The following is a 26,778-nucleotide window of genomic DNA, read 5'->3' on the forward strand; positions in this document are numbered from 1 at the left end:
AACGTTTGGTTGCACTAAAATTGCATTACTGCCCTGGGATAAAATGAAGGTTTACTGACAAAAAGAAAAGACATGTAAATAATGACTCCCATTATTCTGACTCATGTTTGTATAAACTGCCTACAAAATAAAGCTTTTCCACTCACAGTTGTTGTATGGGAGAGGGAAGGGGGAATACAGATTTCTCACAAGTGGGTTTCTGATCATTTAGCTCATTATTGCAAGATGTATAAAGTCCTTTTCTAAACCTTTCTCATTCCTTTTATAAACCAGGAGAGTGGTTCAAACCTGCGTGTGCTGAGGAAAGTCAAAGAATCCAGCCAGCTCCCACCAGAAGAAACAATGGAATTCATTCTGAGAAGACTGGAGAAACATGTGAGTAATCTGCAAATATCTGAAGGCCTATCATGGGGGGAAACCCAGACTTGTACTTTTGTTCCCAAGGAACAATGATAAGTAAGTGTTCCAGTTATTATGGAGTACCCACCAGTATCAGGCACGATGCAAAAGCTTTAATACATTATCTCTAATTCTTACATCAACCTCTAAGTAGATAAGATTATTCCACTTTATTAGTGGAACCAAGGCTGGGGGTGGGGGTGGGGGTTGCTGGGGGCGCAGAGTTTTTAAGTTGCATATCCAAAGTCACACTCTGAGTAACGGACGGGGATTTTGATCCAAGTCTTTCTTACCTCAGTAAGCCATGGTTCCGCCCTTCCAACTGTTCGGGACAAAACCCTTGAAGTCTCCTTTGAGTCCTCTTTTTCTCTCACATCCCACGTCTAATCCCTTCGCGGACATAATCGAATCTTCTGTTTTCAAAATGTATTAAGAATTGAAATAGTTCTCATCACCTCTGATGTTTCTGGCCTGCTCTAACCTCTTACCCTCCAGCACACACACATCCCACCTGAATTATTACTGGTAGCTTCCTCCTAACTGCTTTCCCAGGCTCTGCCCATGGTCCCTGCTGGCCTCCGTGTGACTTTGCGGCCAGAGTTCTCCTAGAAACGCTAAGTTCGAGTGTATCACTTCTCTGTTCATAAGTATCCAAGCTCAATGTGGATGAAAGCCAAGGTTATCATTACAGTTGCCTGTACAGGACCCCACCAGTCTGGTTGCTGTTTCCCACCTCTTTGCCATTCTTCAAATCCATGGCTTTTGCACCCGCTGCACCATCTACGTGGCATTCTCTTTCCTGAAACGTGTGCTCAGCTCAGCTCACATCTACCTCCTTCAGGTCATTACTCAAAGTCACCATCTCAACAAGGCTTTCCTGACCACTGGATTTTAAACTGAAACTTGCCTACTAAACTTTTATCAATAACCTCAGATACCCAGATGACACCACCCTTATGGCAGAAAGCGAAGAAGAACTAAAGAGCCTCTTGATGAGAGTGAAAGAGGAGAGTGAAAAAGTTGGCTTAAAACTCAATATTCAGAAAACTAAGATCATGGCATCTGGTCCCATCACTTCAATGCAAATAGATGGGGAAACAATGGAAACAATGAGAGATTTTATCTTTGGGGGCTCCAAAATCACTGCAGATGGTGACTACAGCCATGAAATTAAGAGACCCTTGTTCCTTGGAAGAAAAGCTATGACCAACCTAGACAGCATATTAAAAAGCAGAAACATTACCTTACCAACAAATGTCCTTCTAGTCAAAGCTATGGTTTCTCCAGTAGTCATGTATGGATGTGTGAGTTGGACTATAAAGAAAGCTGAGCACTGAAGAATTGATGCTTTTGAACTGTGGTGTTGGAGAAGACTCTTGAGAGTCCCTTGGACAGCAAGGAGATCCAGCCAGTTCATTCTAAAGGAAATCAGTCCTGAATATTCTTTGGAAGAACTGATGCTGAAACTCCAATACTTTGGCCACCTGATGCGAAGAACTGACTCACTGGAAAAGACCCTGATGCTGGGAAAGACTGAAGACGGGAGGAGAAGGGGACGACAGAGGATGAGATTGTTGGATGGCATCACCAACTCAATGGACATGAGTTTGAGTAAACTCCTGGAGTTGGTGATGGACAGGGAGGCCTGGCATGCTGCAGTCCATGGGGTCGCAAAGGGTCAGACATGATTGAGTAACTGAACTGAACTGAACTACTGAACTTTATTTTTTCTTCCATAGCACTTGTTACCATCTAACAGACATTAGCTTAGTGAAGTCGCTCAGTTGTGTCCGACTCTGCGATCCCATGTCCATGGGATTCTCCAGGCAAGAATACTGGAGTGGGTTGCCTTTCCTTCTCCAGGGCATCTTCCCAACACAGGGATCGAACCCAGGTCTCCCTCATTGCAGGCAGACTCTTTACTGTCTGAGCCTCCAGGGGCTCTCTAACAGACATGCATACTTTTTTTTTTTTTTTTTTTTTTGGTTTTCAGATATCTTCTCCTTCCCCAGAACAATATAAGTTCCTTGAAAGCAGGGAATTTTTTTAAATTTCTGTTTGCTTCTGTCTCATTGGCACCTAAAATGTCTGGTACTTACTAAAATGAAAGTGAAAGTCGCTCAGTTGTGTCCAGCTCTTTGCGACCCCTTGGACTCTACAGTTCACAGAATTCTCCAGACCAGAATACTGGAGTGGGTAGCCTTTCCCTTCTCCAGGGGATCTTCCCAACCCAGGGGTCGAATCCAGGTCTGCTGCATTGCAGGCAGATTCTTTACCAGCTGAACCACTCAGGAAGCCCAGCGTACTTACTAGGCATTCCATAAATGTCTGTTGAATACATGACTATGTCTCAATGATGTTGAAATCGAATCTTGGAGACCAAGTTTTGGGTGAAGTAGAAAAGAATACTTTCATTGCTTTGCCAGGCAAAAGGGACATAACAGGCTCATGCTCTTGAAAACTATGTGTCCCAACCCAGGAGAGTTTGGTGAGGAGCTTTATGACAATGATTCAAGGGTAGGTTTCCTCGGTTGGGAAAATATCCTGGAGAAGGGAACAGCTACCCACTCCAGCATTCTGGCCTGGAGAATTCCATGGACTGTATAGTCCATGGGGTCACAAAGAGTTGGACACGACTGAGCGACTTTCGCTTTGCTGATAAGGTTAGGATAAGTGCAGGGACTTTAAACTTGTCTCAGGTCATCTGCTTGATGAGTTTCTCTGGAGCCTTTAGCCTAGCCTCATGTGCTGTTCTCTGGTATGATGACTGCTGTCCATTTGCTGGGTCTTAGTTTTATAAAGGGCTTAAAGACATTGTTAAGTGTATCCCTTGAGGACCTTGCCGCAAGGCTGAACTACTATTTCTTGGCTGTTCCTCCCTTGAGTCTGCATCTCCTCCTTCCTGGATTAGCAACTGTTCCGCTGATTGAATTTGCCCTTTGGAATTCCGGGAAGTTCATAGAATCTAGAGTCTGTCCCCTATAAGAACAAAGGGACACAGAAGTCTCCATGACCAGGAGCCCGATAGGGTCCTGCTCCATTTCATTAACACCATGGGGTCTTACTGATTCAACCTGGCATAAAGAGACTAAGACTTCAGCAGTATGGGGACACAAACTATCAGAGCCAAAATTCATATTCAAAATCATCTTATTCTCCAATTAGGAGAAATGGGAATGGGGGGACACTACAGAGATTTTCTCACAGTGGTTTCAAAAATATAACAGAGCTATGTGAACTCAAACAGACTGCACAAACCAGGGAAAGTAACACGGGGGAGGAGGAGGTGGTAAATTCCTAAACACAAAAGAATCTCCCCCGCCTGGAATTCTGTGATTCGCAGGCATGTTCCATCCTGAGCTGGACCCATGGTCTGACTGAGGCCATAAAATCTTCCCCAGCAGGATGCCCTGAGCTATATTCCAGCAAATCTAGGACATGGCACCGTCTGTTTCTATATAAGGGACACAGCATCTTCTCCTAGTATCAGACTAAAGGTTGGAGAATAAAAGAATAAATATCTTGTTATGGTCCAGGTCCTAAGAAATGGGGAAAGTCAGGATCCAGAGTGAGTCTTTTGGGAGAGTCATAAGCAAGGCATCTGGGACAGCAAGCCTGCCTTTATGGCAGACATCAATGCATTTTCCTGTCTCTGCAGCGGGTGAGCAGACCTTTATAGGAGACACTTAAAAATCTATGGAAGTGTCTGAAAGATTTGATGACTAATCCCGCCCCCTGCCTCCCCATATCTAGGACCTTGCAAGTGACCTCAAATTTTCTGTACAAATATAATAAAATGATGCTTTTATTTACAATATATTGGTTTTTATCCAAGGGTTAGAAAATATTAAAACTTTTCCCTTTGTTAATGGAGCAACAAGAAAATACAACCTGTGTCCAAGAAACTCTTTACAACTCCAACTCTCAAACTTTCTCATTTTTAACAGTCATGGCTACCTAAACTCAAAGACTTTTGCCAATGCAGAGAATACGAAGTACAGTTGCCTCTGGATCTGAACTGAAACAGAATTAAAATTCTTAAAATTATATTTCATTCCACACTTCAAAAGTTTCCTTTTGAAGTCAATATAACTCACACATCAAAACCTCCAATGAAAGACCTCATTGGCTGTAAGATACAACTAGTTGATTTCGGAAGCTTTACAAGGGATGGCATTTTTATAGACCTGAGGAAAATTGTTCTTAAAACAACTTCAGAGTTCTTAGAATTGCTGATTTAATTGCAATGTTTATTGTACCCAAAGGATTCACAAAGGTGCAATGTCTCTCATTTTCTTTTTCCCTTGTCTTTAAACCAACGATAAATTATCTCAAAGGCAAATCTGAACCTTGGATGAAAAAACATAAGGTATATACCTGGAACTGAATTTAGCAAGGAGCTATATGAATCAATGGGTAATTATTATGAAATTATGCACTATAATAAGCTCTTTGTTATAATTAAACAAACATTAAAGTATGAAAGAGACAAACATTCTGAAAGCCTTTAAAGCTGTCAGTAGGATGAGACTTTGAAGTGTTTTGGATCCTTGGTATCTTGTTGTTTGATTGTGATAAAGGTCAAATTGAAGACCCTACTACAAAGGAATAAACATTCTTCCATCTTTAGTCATAGACTTAATTGCTTCGAAGAGTCACAATCTCTGAATCAGACAATTAGTAGAGAGTAGATACCAAGTTTAATGGTTTAAGAGAGCTATTCCTTCATGATACACAGTAAATATTCATCAAACATTTCTGAAATGAGAAATAATGTTATCTTTAATATTCTTATACAAGATACCATTTTTTTTGTCAACTCTGACACACTGACAACTTTCCACACAAAGACAATCTTGTGTGACCAGAAAGTTCAACCTGGAAAATTCTCAGGATATTACTTTTGCATACATTTCTGTATGTATGGATGGAAATTTCTGGAAAACCAGTAACTCATTCCCGAACTAGAAATGGGTATGAGAATACTGACAGAGATGAAAGATGTCAGCATCACTTGGGTTTAAGGTCAACCCAAGAGAATTCCTGACACAGGGGTCCTAGGAAGGGTAGATATGATCCAAGCGCATGGTATTTGCTGTTGAAAATTCCCAGTTCAGAGTTCTATGTGGCTTTCCAAGGAATAACACCGGGCTCTCCAGCAAAGGGAGAGGGAAGGGATGGGACTATCTTTCACATCAACAAATCCATCATGGTCCATCCATCATGGTCATTTTCTCCATACAGAGCACAGATTTCATGTCCCTTTAGCTGAGACTTGAACAAAAGGAAGGGGTGACAACATCCAAGAGAGATGATTCTAAAACATCTGCTAGAAGTTCAACTACTTGAACATACACAGTTAAAACCTATGACTGTGACTATCACCAGCAATCTTACCAACGTAATCCAGCACTTTTACTTCAAACCAAGGTAACAGGAAATGTTTTCTAATTCTTCAGTACTAGGTTTTTTGTTTGCTGGTTTTTTGAAAAAATAAACTGCAGGAGATAGAAAAAAATGCTGAAGACGTCCATCTAAATCATTCCCCTTATGTTTACATTTAACTGCCTTGCTGCATTCATCTAATGATGTTAGTCTTTTCCCTTTGCAAGCTCAGCATGGTTATAAATACTGTAAAGAACAGCATTTCTTCCACCATTGCTATTCCCAAAATAGGCTCACGTTGCAAAGATTATATACTCTGAAAGTTTTCTTACCACCCTGACTTTTTAAAAAACTATTTCTATTATTAATAATAAAAATTAGTGGCCACAATTTCCTGGATTGGCTTTATTAAGCCACATTGGAATGAATACCTCTCAAAGCAAATGGAATGTGTCTTCTCTCTTGTCAGTGTTTCACTGGTTAGGGGCCTCTTCCTTGGATGCTTTACCCAAAAAAGGCTAATAAGGAAATTTGAAGCCTTGAGTTTTCTTGGCAGCGCAGTCACCTGTTTCCTGTCATAATGAGCTGTCCTTTGGGTCTTCAGCTCATTGATTCTTGACAGCTCACTCCCGTCATGCGAGTACATTTTCAGAATAATTGTAGGCAACTGAACCACATTTAATCTGTGAACATCAGCGTGTCCTTCATGATACTTACACAGAGAAAGCTAGGCTACCTCACTTGTCAACATTTGAGGCGTTAGTTACAACCAGTTACTCACTTTGAAAATTTGTGAATTATGAGAAAGATAAAGCTTTCCAGTAGAAAATGCATCTTAAATAGCCTCAGTTGTAAAAAAAAAAAAAAAACAGCTCTAATTTTAAAAAGAATGCCAGATAATATACTTGGAAGGAGTGACAGAACAAATAAATGATTACTTTCTAAACAAATGAAATTACTGATGGAGGTAAGAATTATCAAGTGATATTAAAACTGTAAGGTAAATGTACAGAGGGATCTGACATTTGTGAGGTACCAGAGTAACAGCACATAGGTGATTTTCTGACAGCAGGCAGAAAATGTAATATCATAGTGGGTGAGCGGGAAGGCATTAACATTCATAGTCAAAGCAATGCAAATGATGGGAAGCTGGATAGTATGTGGCCCCTAATGTAATACGGTAAAGAGTATAGCTGGTATACACCCCTACCAAAACATTTACTGTGATTTATATAGGTCTTTCCACAAGGACGCAAGACAAATCAAAAAAAAAAAAAGAAAAAAAGAAATATTCTACAGAACAAATGGCCCTTTCTTTTTGTCAAGTCAGTGTCATGAAACAAAGAGCTCTTCTCAACTGAAAAGGTTTAAAATGACACACACCCCCCGATACGAGCTGTTTTTCTGGATTAGATTCTGCTATGAACAAACCAACAAAAAAAGGCATTTTAGAAATGATTTTAAGAAATTTGAATAAATATTAAATAATGATTATTGTTAACTTCCTTAGGTGTAATAATGCAATTTTGATTATCTTGGCAATGTTCTTATTTTTTACAGACATATGCTGACGTATTTATGTGGCAGAATATCATAATGTCTATAACCTTCCTTAAAATATATCCATGGAATAAAATCAGTTGAAAGGAAGAAAACAATGAAACACTTTCCTCAGAATAAGTAAACAAAAGCAGCAGGTGGTATTTTGTCTTCAGATGAAATAGTTCTGGCCTAGGATTTCCCACCAGAACTTCTAAGTCTCCTGTGCAGCGTTAATATTGTTTTAAAAGAATGATAAGTTCTTTTCGTAAACTGAACATTTAGTCCTTCTTCTTTATTCACTATTTTTCAAAAAGAAGGTAGAACATTCAGCAGGAAAGCATTGTTTCCATTCAATTCCTTCTTGTATTTTAAAATTGTGGTTCCCAAAGGCTAGTCCTCAGAGAAGCAGCGTGGGCGTCACCTGGGAACTTGTTCAGTTCAGTTCAGTCGCTCAGTCACTCAGTCGCGTCCGACTCTGTGACCCCATGGCCTGCAGCACGCCAGGCCTCCCTGTCCATCACCAACTCCCAGAGTTTACGCAAACTCATGTCCATTGAGTCGGTGATGCCATCCAACCATCTCATCCTCTGTCATCCCCTTCTCCTCCTGCCGTCAGTCCTTCCCAGCATCAGGGTCTTTTCCAACAAGTCAGCTCTTCGCATCAGGTGACCAAAGTGTTGGAGTTTCAGCTTCAACATCAGTCCTTCCAGTGAACACCCAGGACGGATCTCCTTTAGGATGGACTGGCTGGATCTCCTTACAGTCCAAGGGACTCTCAAGAGTCTTCTCCAACACCCCAGCTCAAAAGTTAGGAACACGAATTACGGCCCCTGACCCTAGGCCTAGAGGGTCGGGAACTCTGGGGGTGGGCCCCAAGAGCTGTGTGTGAAGCCCCCACGTGAGGCCGCCCACACGGAGGTCTGACAGCCCTTGTTCTAGAGTTCCCATTTCTCCCTGTGTCATTCACTTCGTCACTGCTAAGCTGGCCTATACTGTAGAGAGAAAATAAAGGAAGACTCAGAATTGTAGATCTGACATGTTAGTTTTAATACTTCTCTGTCAATGCCTTTAGCTGTGATTTGAGAAAACAAGAAAACAATACTTGTTACCCTGGCTGTTCCATTATGCTTACAACACAATATTTTGGAGCGTTATTGAAAACAGTGGACACGTTCTGTGTGATCATTAGTATACTTTCCAGACTCCAGTAGAGTCTTCTGCTGCAAGATAAGATAGGGTGCATTTTGTGGCAACACTATAAATTATCCCTGCCCTCAAACGCATCACAAGATTCCAACTAATGGGAACTTCCAGCACTCCTATTTTCAGGACTCCCATTCTCTGCTGGTCTGCCCTGTCTCCCCACTAAACAGTACATTTGAAAGACTAGTGACCACGTCTAAATTCTGTAAAAACCCACTGCGCCTCATATATGACTTCTGGGTACTCAGCAAATGTGAGGCGCTGTGATGCTGATGCTTTCCTGTTATCTATGGGAAGTCAGAGCCCTAAGCAACCCCATAATACCATCACTGACTAGTGTGCCGAGCTAGAAACTTAAACCGTTGTGTCTGACAATGCCCCATGCGGGGTTTTGGCCCCTGGATTTCCACCAACTGCAGAGAATGTGTAATATAGAATTATAGTTCAATCCTCATGTCAGAAGTCTAGGGACACGTTTAGCTTTTTGATGTTCATATAAAAGGCGTCCGGGACTAACTAAAATCAGATACTATCCATGGTACCAAATGGTATTGTACAAGGTTTGTGTTAAAGCATGACCATCCTGGTTCCTTATTCTGTTCTTTCAGGAATGAGAGTCTCTAAGTCTGCCCATAAACCACAGGCACCAGTCCTCACTGCTTGGAAATTTTGTGATGCTCGGCACAAACCCTCTCTAAGACCACCTGTGAAACAGCATTCACTTCCCTTCACATATCCTGTTTAATTACAATTCAAGTAGTTAATTAGAACATGCAACATTGAGGGCAGATGTCAAGAGGGGCCAAAAGAAAAAGGAGACTAAATAATCCTGATGCAAGAAAATTCAACTAAGTATAAATCAATGAAAAGGAAATAAGCAAATGAAACTTGAGAAAGAAGGCACCAGGGAAGGTAATGATGAACCACTGCACCTGACAGAATCCACCATACAGTTGCCCCGTTTTCACTCTTTGGTTCTCTGTTCTTCAAATGCACTTATGTCAGTTCAGTCAGTTCAGTTCAGTCGCTCAGTCGTGTCCGACTCTCTGCGACCCCATGAATCACAGCACGCCAGGCCTCTCTGTCCATCACCAACTCCCGGAGTCTACCCAAACCCATGTCCATCGAGTCGGTGATGCCATCCAACCATCTCATCCTCTGTCATCCCCTTCTCCTCCTGCCCCCAATCCTACCCAGCATTAGGGTCTTTTCCAATGAGTCAACCCTTCGCATGAGGTGGCCAAAGTATTGGAGTTTCAGCCTCAACATCAGTCCTTCGAATGAACACCCAGGATTGATCTCTTTAGGACGGATTGATTGGATCTCCTTGCAGTCCAAGGGACTCTCAAGAGTCTTCTCCAACACCACAGTTCAAAAGCATCAATTCTGCGGCGCTCAGCTTTCTTCACCATCCAACTCTCACATCCATACATGACCACTGGAGAAACCATAGCCTTGACTAGACGGACTTTTGTTGGCAAAGTAACGTCTCTGCTTTTAAATATGCTATCTAGGTTGGCCATAACCTTCCTTCCAAGGAGTAAGCGTCTTTTAATTTCATGGCTGCAATCACCATCTGCAGTGATTTTGGAGCCCCCAAAAATAAAGTCTGACACTGTTTCCACTGTTTCCCCATTTATTTCCCATGAAGTGATGGGACCAGATGCCATGATCTTAGTTTTCTGAATGTTGAGCTTTAAGCCAACTTTTTCACTCTCCTCTTTCACTTTCATCAAGAGGCTCTTTAGTTCTTCTTCACTTTCTGCCATAAGGGTGGTGTCATCTGCATATCTGTGGTTATTGATATTTCTCCCGGCAGTCTTGATTCCAGCTTGTGTTTCTTCCAGCCCAGCGTTTCTCATGATGTACTCTGCATATAAGTTAAATAAGCAGGGTGACAATATACAGCCTTGATGTACTCCTTTTCCTATTTGGAACCAGTCTGTTGTTCCATGTCCAGTTCTAACTGTTGCTTCCTGACCTGCATACAGGTTTCTCAAGAGACAGGTCAGATGGTCTGGTATTCCCATCTCTTTCAGAATTTTCCACAGTTTATTGTGATCCACACTGTCAAAGGCTTTGACATAGTCAATAAAGCAGAAATAGATGTTATAATATGACCATCTGCCTCATACTATATAACCTTAAGAAAGGTGTCCCCACCTTCTAAACATCTTCCCTCTATCTGAAATCACAAACTGCCTACAGAGGCAATTACTGTGTATATTCACATATATGTAAATACATATACATATATTACACATATGTCTATACACATTTATTACAAAGTTTAAAGCTCAACATTAGATCAGGTAGATATGGATTTGAATTCCATCTTTGCAATTTACAAGTCCTATGATAGATGATAGGCAGTTACTTAATCCATGTGAACCTTGGATCTTCCGTCTATAAATGAACTGGGAGTTTGGGGTTGACATAAACACACTGCTATTACAAAATAGATAATGAAAGAGAATCTCCTGCATAGCACAGAGAGTTCTAGCCAGTATCTGTGATGACCTGAGAAGGAAATCCAGACAAAGGGACTCATACAATCCTCTGTGTGTGGCTGATTCACTTTGCTGTACAGCAGATACTAACACAACATTGTACAACAACTGTACTCCAATAAAAATTTTAAAAGACACATGAGGAGAATAATATCTCTATCAGTATTGATCTAAGGATTAAATTAGATATTATATGCTTAAAAATTTTCACAATTTCTAGTAGAAAGTCAGTGCTCAGTAAACAGTAGTTATTATTGTTAATGTTTTATAATCCTCTCTGTCCATTGAAATTTCTCCACTTGCTTTCCTTGTTCTCACATTATCAACTTTAAAACCTTAATTTTTTTAATATCAAGTTTGATTATTTTGTACATCTTTATTGAAAGGCATCACTAATATTAAAGTGTAAAAAAAATACACCATTATAAATCACATATTTGCCCCTCTTGCCACATCTCTCAGTTACTGTTAGTAATTTGCCACTATACTTTAGACAGCATTCTTATGAGTGAAAGGTTAGAACTGGTTGGGAGATCATTTATCCGTGATCAACAATGCAAAATGAACTGCATACATGGGTTGGCTTCAAATGTAAACCAAAGAACTCTGTGTGTGTGCATGTGTGTCTGTGTACATGTGTGTTTGGATGCATGTGTGTGTGTGTTTGTGCGAGAGAGAGAAACAGAGTAACAGAGAAACAGAGAGACAAAGAAAGAGATGGGAGGGGAGGGACGGGCAGACAGAGAGAGAGAGATTAAGAAAAAGAATCAATGTCATAAATACTTTATACTCGGAAGGTTTCAAAAATATCAATTAATAGACATGGGTAAGAATGGGTGAATAAAAGTCGTATAGAATAGGTAGATATAAATTGTAGACTAGGTAAATATAAATTCTATTTACTTCATCCTGCAATAATGCTTGGAATAGTTTTCCTTATATGTGAATGACAAGTGTTTTGAAAGTAACAGCAAAGGACAGGGAAGAGGGACGTGAAGGAGAGGAGAGGGGAGGAAGAATGAGCTCTTCAATGTTCCTGGCCTTTCCTCCGCTTCTCCAAGGGGATCCTCTTTCTGTCTGCACAGCTTCTCCCCCTCGTCCTTCCCCAGAGGACTGGAGATGATGGAGATTATGGATGGTGAGGCATACTCTGGAGGAGGGGTGTGGAGAGACAGAAGACTAGAGGCTGCAGGAGGTGGAGAGGAGGAGGAGACCTAAGGGGCCAAGGAGAAGGTTGGGAGGGGAGTTTTACCCAGAGCGAGGAGGAGAGAGTCATGCTGATTTTAAGGAGAGAGAAGAATAGAAACATCTATAATAGGTTAATAAAGTAGAGATAAGAAGAAATAATTCTCCAAGAAATATCAAGAAAAAGACTTCCCTGATGGTTCAGAGTTAAGACTTCACACTTTCAGTGCAGGAGCTGAGTGTTCGATCCCTGGTCTGGGAACTAAGATCCCACATGCTGTGCGGTGCAGCCAAAAAATTAATATATATATGTATATATATATAATATATATGTATATATAATATATGTGTATATGTGTGTGTGTATATATATACATATCAGGAAAGAGTACATGTCTTCCTCACAGTATTTTGAGAAACTCAAGTTTTTTAATTGTTTTATTTTCAAATCTCCTTGTTGTTGCAATGTGTTTCCTTGATCAAAACGCTCTTTTAAACCTAGGTTTCACTGTGGTTGCACAGTTTTAATAACTTCCTGTGTTTTCATTTGACTGATACGCAACTCCCCCCAATAGATATTTCTGTTCGCTGAATTTCCTCAAGCGTTTTCTCTGTATTTGTCATCAGTTCACCATCCTACGTATGAAAGAAAAATTCTCCTTTGCTGTTGTCTTAAAATCTAGGATATCATCAGATAATTTGTAATCAGGCTCTCATTAAATTGAACAAGCTTAATATACACATGTGTGTGCATGTTTGGACATTCATGCTTGTGAGTATGCGTCCTTGGATGGGAAAGTAAATTGTCACATAGCCATAAGAAGCTCCAGTCAAACATGCAGAACTATTAAGGATCATAATCAAGAGAATTCTCATACTTTTCAAAGTTACAGCTTTGGAAATGTGAATACTTGATAAATACAACTAATAAAAGCAAAGAGACAAGTTAAATGTAGGTTATGTGGTCCTAGGATTTCATGAACCTAGCCTTGACGGAAGGAAGAAAAAGGCAGCAGAATCAATGAACACTATTTCCTACTAAATGGACTTTGTTATATAGATTTAGTTAGCTCACTAGTACCTGTGTCCTAAAAAACCACTCATCTTAGAAGAATGTGTATAGTGTGTGGAGGTGGGGATGTATAATCAACATATTACAGGAAATCTTTTTGATTAAAAGCATTGAACTTGAATCCTGGCTCTATGAAGTAGTCAAATTATACAATATTATTAAATATATTAATAAAATTAATTTCAGATAGTTGTTGTGAAGATTAAATGTAGGATTTGTAAAAAAAAAAAAAAAAAAAACTTGACATGTTAACTGCACATAGAAAAGAAACAAAAAAAAAAATCAATCACTTGTATAGCACTGACTGTGTGTTGAACTCTGGTCTAAGAACTTGTATATATTAACATATTAAATCCTCACAACAAATTTACAAATCAAGTTCCATTAGTACCTCTGTTTAACACGAAGGAACCGAAGCATAGAGAGGTTAAGTAATTCATCCAAAGCTATACGGTTACAGTATGTTAAGAGTTAGGGTTAAAACTCAGATTCACTGGTTTTAAAATCTGTGTACTCCATTATCTTCTTAATAAATAATTACATTGTCATTAATGTGTGAAACAAAAAGCTATGTGCTAACATGAAAACTGGTTTCCCTAAACTTTGCAGCTATATACATACATATGTGTTGAAGAACTGGATCTTGCACTAAATTGCCTATAAACAGTCAGGCCTATTTTTCTTTATGATGGCCCCATAAACTACTAGTAGTGCTGAAGAAAATATAGATTTGAAGCAGTAAAAATCAAGACAAAATGAAAGACCTGACCAAAGCTTTAAAGTTTCTTTTGAGACAGACAAATAACTGCAGCCTTTTTTGTGTCTCAAAAGCAAACTAAGTAGGTTTTACCACACGAAACCGTTTCATTTTTAAGTTATAGTTAATAGTCCTTGAGCCATTTACACCCAGATTATATTTTTTTTCCAGATTATATTTTTTAAAAATAATGTCAGAGAAGAGAGTTGCTAGATTTCATAGATAAAAATATAATATTTTGGACATATTTTTACTAAAAAATATTATTTATCAGAAATTAAAATTTAACTGAGTGTTCTATATTTCATCTAACAACCCTAGAGTCAAAATAAATGTAATTTAAGCTTTAGAGATTAATATATACGGCATTTATGAATTCTACCAATTTTAAAAAATTTGAGAAATTTGTTCTAAAAAAAAAATAAGCTTACATCTTATGTCTTTTGATAGAGTTTACCCTCTCCATATTTTTAAAATAGACATCAGAAATCATGAACAAAAATTAGTAGGATAAATAAAGCTTTACACTTCTTTAATGCTTCTTCAAAGAAGAGCTCAATGTGCTAAATTAAAAGCTAGATTTTGAAATTCCTATCCATGAACTTCATCCTCAACTTGACCAGTTCTTCCTGGACATTAAGTTAAATCCTCTCAATGCCATGAGAGCCAGTTTGTCATCTTGAGATAGTCAAAACAAAACTTTACATACAAAGAAATAGCTCTGTAAAGCAGTACTGTATACCAGGTAGCAATATAAATCACCGAGAGGAAAAAAGATGTATCCTCAGAAGGAAAAAGGGAGGAAAGAGAGGAGAGCGGGATGGAAAATCTCAATCTGGTCAGTAGAAACAGAGCTTCCTTGAATGTCCTGTTTTCCACTGAAACTGAATTAAGAACGAGGCGGGTTGTCAGCCTATGCATTTCAAACGCTGTTTTCTGAGCTTATGATATTAAGCAGGTTATGTAGGTCCATTTTTCACCCACGAAGATCTGTCATTCAGCCAGAGAAACTCCCAGCCAAAACTCCCATTATTGTACGCCTGTCCTTTCAGGGGAGACATCATCTTTTTCAAAGCACCAGGGAGCCACATTTTGGGCTCTGTGTCAGGCAGCTGTTGTGTGAAGAGAGGGTCTCCTGCTGATAAATAACACAAACCCTTTGCCACACTCTTGCAGGTGCTTGCTTACGTGCTGGCAGGAAGAAATGTCTGATCTCTAATGTAGGCGATAATGGGCTTAATGCTCATCTGGTGAAGCATCACCAAGTTTTCTACATTGGCTGTAAAAGGAAAGAACCATGTCTTCGCGACTCAATTAGTTTTGCATTCTCACCAGTATTAGTGACATTCGTAATATATGGTTTATTCTGAAATTGTTTCCAGGCTTTTTTCCTTTTTGAAGATCTTAGTGGAACACGTCTGGCTGCATAACCAAGCATAAATCATGGTAACCATTTTGTATAATGTTATTGCAATATTGGTACCCAAATGTCTATGATGCTGTACTAGAAAAATGCTCATTTATTCAAGTTTACCCAAGTAATTAACATGGGAAAAAAATCAAATTCAATTCCACAAAGGCTGTTTACCAACCTTTTTCTTCCTCTTTTTTCATGATGCTGTTGTCTTAAACACTGTAATTATAGTTACTCTCTCTGTCTTTTGTATTGTTCCTCTCATGACATTTTAATTGTACATCATTTTTAAATGGGACTTCCCAGGTCGTGCAATGGTAGAGAATTCACCTGTAAATGCAGGAGAGAGGGGTTCAATCCCTGAGTTGGGAAGATCCCCTGAAGAAGGAAATGGCAACCCACTCCAGTACTCTTGCCTGGAAAATTCCATAGACAGAGGAGCCTGACGGGCTGCAGTCCATGGGGTCACAAAGAGTTGGACGTGATGAGTGGCTATGCACACACAGCACACAACTGTTACACCCATTTTGAACAGTCGGTGTGCAATCATGGTTTTCTGTCTGTTCCTACTCCCTTGTGTTCTTCCATTTCCTTGTTTCCATCTGAGATCATTTTCTTTCTACATAAAGAACTTGGGTTAATGTTTCTCTCAAAACATGCCCACTGATGACTAATTTTCTCAGGTCGTGTTTTCTAAAGCGTATTTTTTAACGATATTTTCGCTGGGATAGAATTCCAGACTGAAAGTCTTGTTTGGTTTTTCTTTTCAGCACTTTCAAGTTGTCACTCCATTGTTTCCTGTTCCTGTTGTTACTGTTGCGTCTTTGAAGGTCCAATGCCTTTTTCTCAGGCTGCTTTTCTTCTCTTTGGCTTTAGCGGTTTCATTACTGCGTGTCTAGTTAGTTCTTTATCCTGTTTGCTGCTGCTGCTGCTAAGTCGCTTCAGTCGTGTCCGACTCTGTGCGACCCCATAGACGGCAGCCCACCAGGCTCCCTCATCCCTGGGATTCTCCAGGCAAGAACACTGGAGTGGGTTGCCATTTCCTTCTCCTGTTTAGGGTTCACAAATCTTGAGTCTTTGAGTTAATGTTCTTCTTCAATTTTGCGGGGAAAAAAGCCTGTCATTATTTCATTTAATATTGCTTCTGTCTCTCTCTTCTATTGGTACTCCAAATATATATGTATTTTAGAACTTTCCACTGTAGCCCACATGGATCCAAGACTCATTTTTAATGTACTTTAGGGTTTCTTCTATTTGTTTAAGTTTATGAATTTTATTATAACCTATCCTCTTAGTTCCTAATAACCAATTTTTTGGATCCTTATCTTGTCTTCTAATCTTTACTGCTGCTGCTGCTAAGTCGCTTCAGTCGTATCTGACTCTGTGCGACCCCATAGACGGCAGCCCACCAGGCTCCTCTGTCCCTCGGATTCTCCTGATCTGCCACCAAATCCATCTATTGATTTCTCTCCCCAGAAAGTCTTAAACTCTGATCTTTGTCTCTTTGGCCATAGAGACTAACACAAATTCTGCTCTGCTTTTTAGTGTACTTTGCTCGTGTTTTTATTTCACCTTTATCCCTATTTAGCTTCAAAATTTGTTAAATAACTTGAGGCTGAAACAGCCCTGTGTTTGAAGCTCCTTTGATCTCCAGTTTCATCAAACTGTTTTCAAGTCTTGCAGAAGTTCTGCTGGTTTTTCTGCCATCAATTTTCCATTTGGTGCATAGCCAGTATGTTCATCTTCTTGCCTACACCAAGAATTAATACATATACCCAGATGCAAAATATCCCTTCTCTGGATTATTAACTCTTCCAGGTCTTGTTATTCTTTTAGCAGTTCTCAGATGCTTTTAACAAATAATTGTTACATTTCATTTGTTTATTCTAGTCTTGGTTGGCCACAATCACTTCATTCTACCTAGAAGTTTAAATTTTTATTTATTTAGTTATTTAACAACAGTTTTTGGCCCCAACTTTCACAGAGAGAATAATTTTTTGTTCAACATTCTTGGGGAAAAAAGTATACCTCCAGTTTATCTCTAAGCACAAGGGGATCAAAATCGTGTTTCTGTTTAGAATGTTTTATTTTTCATTGATGCATTTTCTCAATAGCAGATTCTGCTTTCAATTGTGAATAGATGGAACAAATTACAAATAAGAGAATGTTTACTTTACTGTCAAAATTTTACTTGTTTTACACAAGAACTTACTTTGTTTAATGTGGCTAAAGATTGACTTAGGAGATGCATTTTTGAGACTGTTATAGTCAAGAATCTAGTCAGTGAGACCATAATAAGATGTAACTAATTTATAATGAAAACATGCCAATCAAAAAAGTTCAGCATAAACAATGAGTGACAATAAAGAAGAGAGTGAAAAAGTTGGCTTAAAAACTCAATGTTCAAAAAACTAACACCATGGCATCCAGTCCCATCACTTCATGGCAAATAGGGGAAACAATGGAAACAGTGAGGGACTTTTATTTTCTTGTGCTCCAAAATCACTGCAGATGGTGATTGCAGCCATGAAATTAAAGGACGCTTACTCCTTGGAAGAAAAGCTTTGACCAACCTAGACGGCATATTAAAAAACAGAGACATTACTTTGCCAACAAAGGTCTATCTAGTCAAAGCTATGGTTTTTCCAGTGGTCATGTATGGATGTGAGAGTTGGACTATAAAGAAAGCTGAGCACTGAAGAATTGATGCTCTTGAACTGTAGTGCTGGAGAAGACTCTTGAGAGTCCCTTGGACTGCAAGGAGATCCAGCCAGTCCATCCTAAAGAAAAGCAGCCCTGAATATTCATTGGAAGGACTGATGCTGAAGCTGAAACTCCAGTACTTTGGCCACCTGATGGGAAGAACTGACTCATTTGAAAAGACCCTGATGCTGGGAAAGATTGAAAGCAGGAGGAGACAGGGACGACAGAGGATAAAATGGTTGGATGGCATCACCAACTCAATGGACGTGAGTTTGAGCAAACTCCAGGAGTTGGTGATGAACAGAGAGGCCTGGCGTCCATGGGATCACAAAAAGTCGGACACGACTGAGTGACTGAACTGAACTGAACTGATTGTCACTCGAGACGGAACTGAGAGAAAATAAGCAAATTTCTAGTCATTCTTGTTTCTAAATCAGCAGTATGAGCTATTTCTCTCAGAATAAGGAAAAGGAATAGCATGATCCTAGATCACCTAGAAGTTTCTAGATTCATGAATCACTGCTACATGCATTTTTTTCTGTCCAGAAAAGGGTAAGAGCTTGTTACCTCTGAGCTCATGAGGAATTATATCATACATTGTTCCAAAAAAGGTTCAAAATGACTTACAGAAACAGAAACTAAAAGTATATTTCAAAAGAATAGAAGGTATCAGGGCAAAGAAAAAATAAAAAGAGTATAATTAGATGAAGCTAGGGAAAGGTAATGCATGCTATAAGGGTCAAAGCAAGTAAGTTACATGATTTATTAATCATCGTGCTTCATTCAGGCAAGTAACACTCAGATTCATCCGTTTCTCTCCATCCTTTAAGGTAGTATTAAATCAGTCACTGGAATTAGATCTAATGCTTATGGTTCATTTCCTACAGTTTGAAAAAGAAATTCCTAAATAGATTGAAAAGTGGTCTTTAAGATTGCCTACAACTTTGTGATTCTATAATGCAGGCCAATTCTGAAAGCAAGTGTAATTAACACTTACCTATGACATGTGCTATGAAGAAGGACTTTCTGTTCCAAACAGCCTTCTTATATCCCCAAATTTCCTTCTCTTGAGACTTGGACTAAATTAGATGTGCAGGCCATCTAATATCTAGTGGTTCACAAAACCTAAATTGAGAAATAGGGGATTAAGAGAATTAAGATGCCTGCTAAATGCATATCTGTGATTTAGAAAGATAATGCTCATTACCAATCGAGCACTCTTGTTTACTAATCTTAACTCAGAGAAGGCTCTATCAAATGTTTCCTGACTCTACCCTACCAATTTCAGCTGCTTTCATGAACCACCAACAAGCCCAGGGATATGGGTCATAAGTACCCAGTCATCACTTCCAACCAGTTGAGACATCTTAATAATCTGATTAAACACTTCAATATGAACCAATATTTTGATGAAACAACTAAAAATGCTTAGCATGAATTCATGAATGACTGTCCATCAAACTTAGTAAGACTCTGCAGATTCATGTGGTATATATTGTATTCAATTTGGGGCACTTTGTATTAAAGGGGTTATGATAAAAAGTTATGATAAAAAGCTATGATATAATAGCTTCTCTGTTAAGCTGAGAAATGTGATGAGGAGAGCAAATAATCAAAAAACTGTTTCTAAAGATATTGAAAAGATTAGGAACGACAAAGACGAAAACATTTGTGAAAACAATTACTGTCAGCATTAAGTTAAAGGATGATCTTTTGGAAGACAAAATTTATTTCTTCTCTGCTCTTCCACAGACAAATGAAAGAATAAAGATGAATAAGTAAAAATAAAAGAAACACTCGTTTTATATCTATTTAAAAACATTTTTTTTAACATTTTAGAAGAAGCTTGTAACGACAGGATGGGTTGTGTTATGAAGCTGTGCCCTTTTTGCCATTGAAAGTATTCAAGCAGAGTTTGAATTATCCATTCCATGATTCATTCATTTAATAAATATTCATGCAAGGCTTATTATGTTCAAGATGCTGTGCTAAGACTGTGGGAGAGATAAAGATGAATCAGACTGAGTTTTTCTGAGATAGTGGAGCTAAGACTTAAATTGAATAATCAGAAAACAAGGCAAGAAAGGAGAAGTGCCATAGAAGATATATGAATAACGTATAGAAATGCAAAGGAGGGAAGCATGACTTCCAGTTCATGGATGCTGGAGGAGTATTCTCTCCTCTACAGTCCATTCCCCACAGAGCAGCAGAAAATCAGTTTATATTACACTTCTGATCAGAACTCTTCAACAGTGTTTTGTTGCGCATCCAGAGTCCTTATTCTGGTTTCTAAGTTCTGCTTTCCCCTAGTCTCCTGCCCCCTGTGTACCAGCACAGTAGTCTTTCTCTTTCCGAAACACACCAGTCTTATTCATCCTCAGCCTTTCTGTTTGTCAGCTCATCTGCTGACCACGCCTTGGTTGGGTTGACAGCTTCTTGTTCTCCAGTCTTCAGCACCCATGTCATTTCCTTCAAGGAGCCGTCCTTGAGCTCATGCTCAGTCCAAGTTAGCTGAGGGTGGCTTTCTTTATCTTCCCTCTCTCTATACTGAGGACCATTTTATTTTCTCCCCAGAGCTGTCAAAATCTGAAACTGTCCTTTCTCTTGTCTATTTACTTATGAATGGTCTATTACCTTTCTAAACTAGAATGTAACAAGAGTAAGGATTTGTCTGTCTTCTTGCTGTCGTGTCTTCAGCATCTAGATTAGAACAATGCCTAACACACTGTAAGTATACAATAAATACTTGCTGAAGGTTGAATAAAGAGTTATTTGCACCAGGGGGAGTTTAGACCAGGATCTTTAGCTCCTTGTAACCCTTTTATTATGATATCCATTCTCAATGCTAATTCCTCTCAACTAGGTCAGCCTTTTATTATGTCTGGTATTTTGGTCATTGCTTTCTCCTGCTCTGTGGACACTCACCAACTTTCAGGTTCAAATGAAGATGTGTCTCTAGGTCATTCTTTCTAAAGTCTTTCTAAATTATGATTAGCTTTTCTTTTTATAAATTCCTAAAATGTCTACCAATCAGCAATACTTTTTTTAGTCTTATTTTAATACAACTTGCCTTTGCTTCCTGTTTGATGAATGTGGGATGGTCTATGCTAGCTCTAGCTAATGGAAATATAATGTAAGCCATATATGTAATTTTTTAGTAGCCACAATAAAAAGATGTCAGAAGAAATAGGTGAAATTAATCCTAATAATATATTTTAGTTTAACCTAGTGTATCTAAAATATTATCATTTCAACATATAATCAATATAAAAAATTTTAATGAGATAGTATATACAAAGAAATCATGCTTAATGAGAAATTATTTTATACTGTTTCAGGATTAAAATTAAAATTTTAAGTAGTTAAAATTTAATAAAATTTAAATTTAATTACACTAGCTGCATTTCAAGTACTCAACTGACTACTTCTGGTTAATGGCTACATTTAGGTCAGCACAGAACTTCACAGCTAAATGGTGGATGCGCTGGTCCAGGAATAGTCCCTTCAACAAAGCATTCAGTCTTTAACTGGTAGCTAAAGTAATGAATAAGACACTATTTAATTTTTAATAAACAAATGAGAAAATGAATTGTTTGCATTTTCTCCATACATGTGTTTAATTACTAGTGTTGCTAGGCAATGGCATTAATGAGAGCAAAAACAGCACTAAAAAGTAGAAATACTGATGTATTGAATGAATGTCGTGAGACTATGCTGCTGTGCTAAAAATAAGCATTCTGTGTCATCAAGCAAATTTTAATCAGGAGGGGAGTTAAGTTAGGGCTATCCTAAGCCTCTCAAGATTTTGCTTCCTTCTTTACACATACTAAGAGCTCTGTTAAACATAGTTGGAGGTGTGGCTTTACCATTTACAAGCACCAACCATATGCCTGGTACTTTTCTGAACGTTTTGGAGTCCTCAACTCCTCCTTGCACAGCAAACTCTGGGTAATGTCCTCATTTCAGAGATGAGGTAATTAGGACTCAGAAGCTACTGCTAATTCACACTGCTAGTAGGTAGAAGAGGGCTTAAGGAAGATGGCTCTAAAGGTAAAGAACCCGCCTACCAATGCAGGAGACGCAAGAGACAAGGGTTCAGTCCCCGAGTTGGGAAGATCCTCTGGAGAGGGCATGGCAACCCACTCCAGTATTCTTGCCTGGAGAATTCCGTGGACAGAGGAGCCTGACCAGCTGCAGTCCATTGGGTTGCAAAGAGTCGGACACGACTGAAGCAACTTAGCAAGCATGCGGTAGGTAGAAGAGCTAAAATTGAAAGGCAAGAAAATTCAGTATGATTTCTACTTTAAATATTATGTTAAAAGGTGGCCAGACTCTTTAAAAAGAGGTAGGGAAAAAACTTATGAAAAAATAAACTCTACCCTCATTAGCCCCTTCCACACAGAACCGTGCTGAGCTGACAGATCCCTGGCCAAGAGGTAAGCTCTGATCAGGAAGGGATTCTTTCTCTTCTCTGAGGCTCCCTGAAACATAAAGATGTATGAATGAAGAACCCAGTAAGATTATTTACAGCGGAAAGAAGAGGTGGAGAGGGAGCTACCGAAAGACATCCGCTTAAAGGTCCCGAATATGTGCAAGCTGAATCTAATTGAGGCACAATGTTCCTGCCAACATCATTGGGACAGAATTTACCCAGTGCCAATATGCAGTGCAGGCTGAATGCCCTTTGAGGGATTTTTTTTCTATTTAAAAAAAAAAAAAATATATATATATATATATATAAATCAAGATATATTAGCCACAGACTATCATGAGAGGCAAAGAGCAAAATGTTAGCTATCCTTGCTACTGCTGCTAAGTCACTTCAGTTGTGTCCCACTCTGTGCAACCCCATAGACGGCAGCCCACCAGACTCCCCCGTCCCTGGGATTCTCCAGGCAAGAATACTGGAGTGGGTTGCCATTTCCTTCTCCAATGCATGGAAGTGAAAAGTGAAAGTGAAGTCGCTCAGTCGTGTCCGACTCTTCGAGACCCCATGGACTGCAGCCTACCAGGCTCCTCCGTCCATGGGGTTTTCCAGGCAAGAGAACTGGAGTGGGGTGCCATTGCCTTCTCTGTAGCTATCCTTGGAGAAAATACAATAGATGAAACTTCTCTCAGACACAAAGAACACCAAAACATCTTTTAAAACAACCATGATGATATTTAGTCAAAGTAAAATATGGCCACAAATGATCATTATGGTAGATTTACTTTTGAAAAGAATGTTTTATCATTTTATAACCTATTCAATAGTGGAATTTATAACCTGTTTACAGTGGATTTGATTTTCAAGGATCTTAAAAGTCTTGGTCCCTTTCCATGTTATTCTATACCAGAGATTTTTGTTTCTCTCTCAGTAAGTTGGGGTTTTTTTCTGTATGTTTTTCTGGGATCTTCTCCAGAACCCCACCCTCCACATATGCTAATTTAGGTTATGTTTTCTGTTTTCTAAATATCAAATTAATCCTGTAATCTTTATTTCTGAAAAAAAAAATTTCTGGAAATGATGAGAATAGAGACCCAAGTATTGTCAGCGATGGAGCTGGCTTCCCCAGCTCAGACACCACCAGAAATGGATTCTGTGTAAAGAGGATCCTAATGTGGCAGTTGGGAGTGTCTACTGAGGCTCCCCCTAACTTTCTATTAATATTATTTATACAGTACTATCAGGGCACACAGAACGTATTTCATCATATCTGTACCTTATTTTATATTTCTTTGTCTCTCAAATAAATTCAAATGTGTGGCTCAGCATAAAGAATACTGTTTTAAGGGGACAAGGCATGAATTTTAGTCTCAGAGCCTCAAGGATGTTGCTGACAAGACCGCTCCAATCACATGAAGATTCTAAAGTTCTTCCTCTCACCCTTCACTAGAAAGACAGTTTGAGATACAATCCTCAAACTGTTTTTTGGAAACAGGCAGGATATAAATTATAAATGAGTTCAAAATAAATAACTGATTAAAAAAATAAGCTCTACTGAGAAAGAATTATAAAAGGAGATTCTATAGTAATAACTTAGACTTTCATGATTGATAAGAAAACTGAAAAAACCATGGACTATCCTATTTTGTATGCCATTTTGGGATATGTGCAAGAAAAAAAATCTCTAATGAGTCAACATAAATATTTTGGGTTAGCTTGGAAGGACCATAGTTCAGTAGATTATGTCAGACTATTGATGAGATAACTTTGGAACAATCTGGTTCCTTTTACAAAACCTTGGAGTTTACCTGGTCATAGAAATTACTTTGGCTTCTTTGGGAAATCTGCTTTGGTGGGCCTGGGCTATAAACACAAAGATCTATATTTTTAAGAGGCCCTCCTAGAAATATTAATGGTCAGGTTGGTTTGAGCAAACCTGTTTTACAGTACAAAGAACCAGTGATCTTTCAGTGTTAATTTGATTCCTGAGCTGCTTTGTCACTTTGAACAAATACTCTTCAGCTCTCACAAGAACTCTAGTCTGTTTGACAGTCATATTTCAGTGGGGAAAAAAATCTTAGTAAATCTTGTTTAGTTTTATTTGCTATATGAGCACCACTACCCACCTATGCCACCTCCCTCTAGCTAATTGCCTCATGTAATCCATGAAGACTGTTCCTCACCCTACAGCCACATCAGACTAGAAGTGACTATACCAAGAAAATCACTTTTAAGGTTTGATCTGAAATAATTTACTGACTTCTACTTTGTATTTAAAAAGCTCAATTTTTTAATATAAAAACTGAACAGCAATTTAGGAGTTGTTGTTTGTTGTTTAGTTGCTAAGTCATGTCCTACTTGTGACCCCAAGACTATAGCCTACCGGGTTCCTCTGTCCATGGGGTTGCCCAAGCAAGAACACTGGAGTGTGTTACTATTTCATCCTCCAGGGATCTTCCTGACCCAGTGATCGAACCCGCGTCTCCTGGTCTCCTGCATTGACAGGCCAATCCTTTACCGCTGAGCCACAAGGGAAGCCCTGCAATTCAGAAGCAGTTGAGTGTAAACATTTTCCACGTGCACTGTCTCCCTAGAGTGGAAGGATAAAAAGGTAGACAGTGTGGGAGGCCTCCCTGAAGTCACTTCGCCAAACTCAGCAAGACAGCTTCAGCCTCTTTTGCATTGTCCCGCACTCTCCCATGTACTTTCCCACGAAAGGTTGTTTTGCTGTTTGTCCTTCAGCTTCCTATTCTCGCTAAGCTTCCTCTACCTATTGACAAAGCTTCTTTTCTAGGAGTTTTAGCCATTTGCCCTCCAGACGTGCTGTCCCTTGACAATGTTGCTCTGTTCTTCCCTGACACTGGCCCTACGCTATGTTCTGCCACATTGAAGTGACTCCTAACAAGTATTGTAAGCAGTAGATAAGCCGCAAATACTATCAGAGGGAGCATTATCATAGTTTGTATTTGAAATCATAAAATTTTATCTTTGCTTTCTCACAAGAGTACCATTATCTCCATTTTCCACAGGGGGAAACATACTCAGATCAAGTGACCGGCCTCTTTCAAATCAGTAGCAAGCTTGGAACTGGTGCTTACTTCTTCTGTTCTCTGGTTAGCCCATGTGCCTGTCATTAAAACATTATTTCATTCAAGAATTATTTACTCTTTCTTCCAGATCGTTAATAAAGACATTAAACAAAACCAGACCTCACACTGACCCTATAGTCAACACATTGCCCTGAGTCATTAGGACTTGTCCTCCAGCCAGTTCTCAGTCCATGTGACAGAGCCCATTGCAAAGCCAATGCTAATTAGGTTGGCAAACAAGATTTATTGAGATACAGTATCAAATGCATTACAAAAATATAAATATATGTGTGTTAAGGTACATTCATTGTGCTCGCTAAGTTTTTAATTCTATTGAAAATGCTATCAGGACTGTCTGGCACTATTTGTTTTTATAAATCTGTTCTTCTACAGCAGAGCTCTTTTGATTCCATTATCCTCTTAGCATTTCAATCTTAACAGTGGTTCTGTTATTTTTTTTCAAAAGGATTGATTTCACAATGGGAATTCGAGTACAGATGCCTTATTCCAAGATGATTATTAGTGAAATTAGCGATAATTAACCCCATAAAAGAACACTGGGCCAAAGAGAATTGTAGGCATCTTAGTAGGTGTCTTGGGACCAGAATTAGGATTTCTGATTTCCCATCTCCTCCCTAGCACTAAACAGCATGGTTTCACAGAGAACTGAGCTTGTAACTGTGTCCTCCAAATGGAGCAACTATAAATCACGTCTGATTTTTAGACTTGTTTTCCTATGGTTTCCACTAAGTTATGTTTATTTTATTTTTTTTGCCCTAGAATTCATTTTACTTAACTACTGCATATGAATCTTTGTTGATATACTATAAAACTTTACCTGCATATTTTTTAACCTGTTTAAGTCATTTGTTTGACAGAATTCTTCTTTTAGTGAAAATTTAAAATGTCATAAAAGGCAAGGAAATTCCGTTTAAACCAAAGTCAAAGTGGTCTCCTGATGACTGCCCTAAAGCATATTTTATATGAATGGAAATTGGGTCAGCTAGGAATTAAATTAACAACCATCATATTTCCTTAACCACGATTGCATAACCTTATGTCCAAGATATTCACAGCTGAGGACTTTACCATT

At 38.8% G+C, this 26,778-nt stretch overlaps 1 protein-coding gene across 3 annotated transcripts in view; it reads left to right on the top strand.

The window, feature by feature from the left end:
* LOC145509640 (uncharacterized) overlaps positions 1-26,778 on the top strand; it is a 596,722-nt gene that overhangs the window by 422,305 nt on the left and 147,639 nt on the right. For 2 of the 3 annotated variants that reach the window (XR_014056257.1, XM_081498860.1), the window contains exon 2: positions 274-375. Coding sequence is in view for 1 of the 3 variants with exons in the window: in XM_081498860.1 (XP_081354986.1) it covers positions 274-375 (102 nt within the window). In the remaining 2 variants the exon portion in view is untranslated. Of the gene's footprint in view, positions 1-273; positions 376-25,625; positions 25,751-26,778 lie in introns of those variants that run through there. The other variant, XR_014056259.1, reaches the window with a different exon arrangement.

This window comes from Giraffa tippelskirchi, chromosome 6 (genome assembly GCF_054371585.1).
Source record: "Giraffa tippelskirchi isolate mGirTip1 chromosome 6, T2T-mGirTip1v1.2.pri, whole genome shotgun sequence".
Classification (NCBI taxonomy): Eukaryota; Metazoa; Chordata; class Mammalia; order Artiodactyla; family Giraffidae; genus Giraffa; species Giraffa tippelskirchi.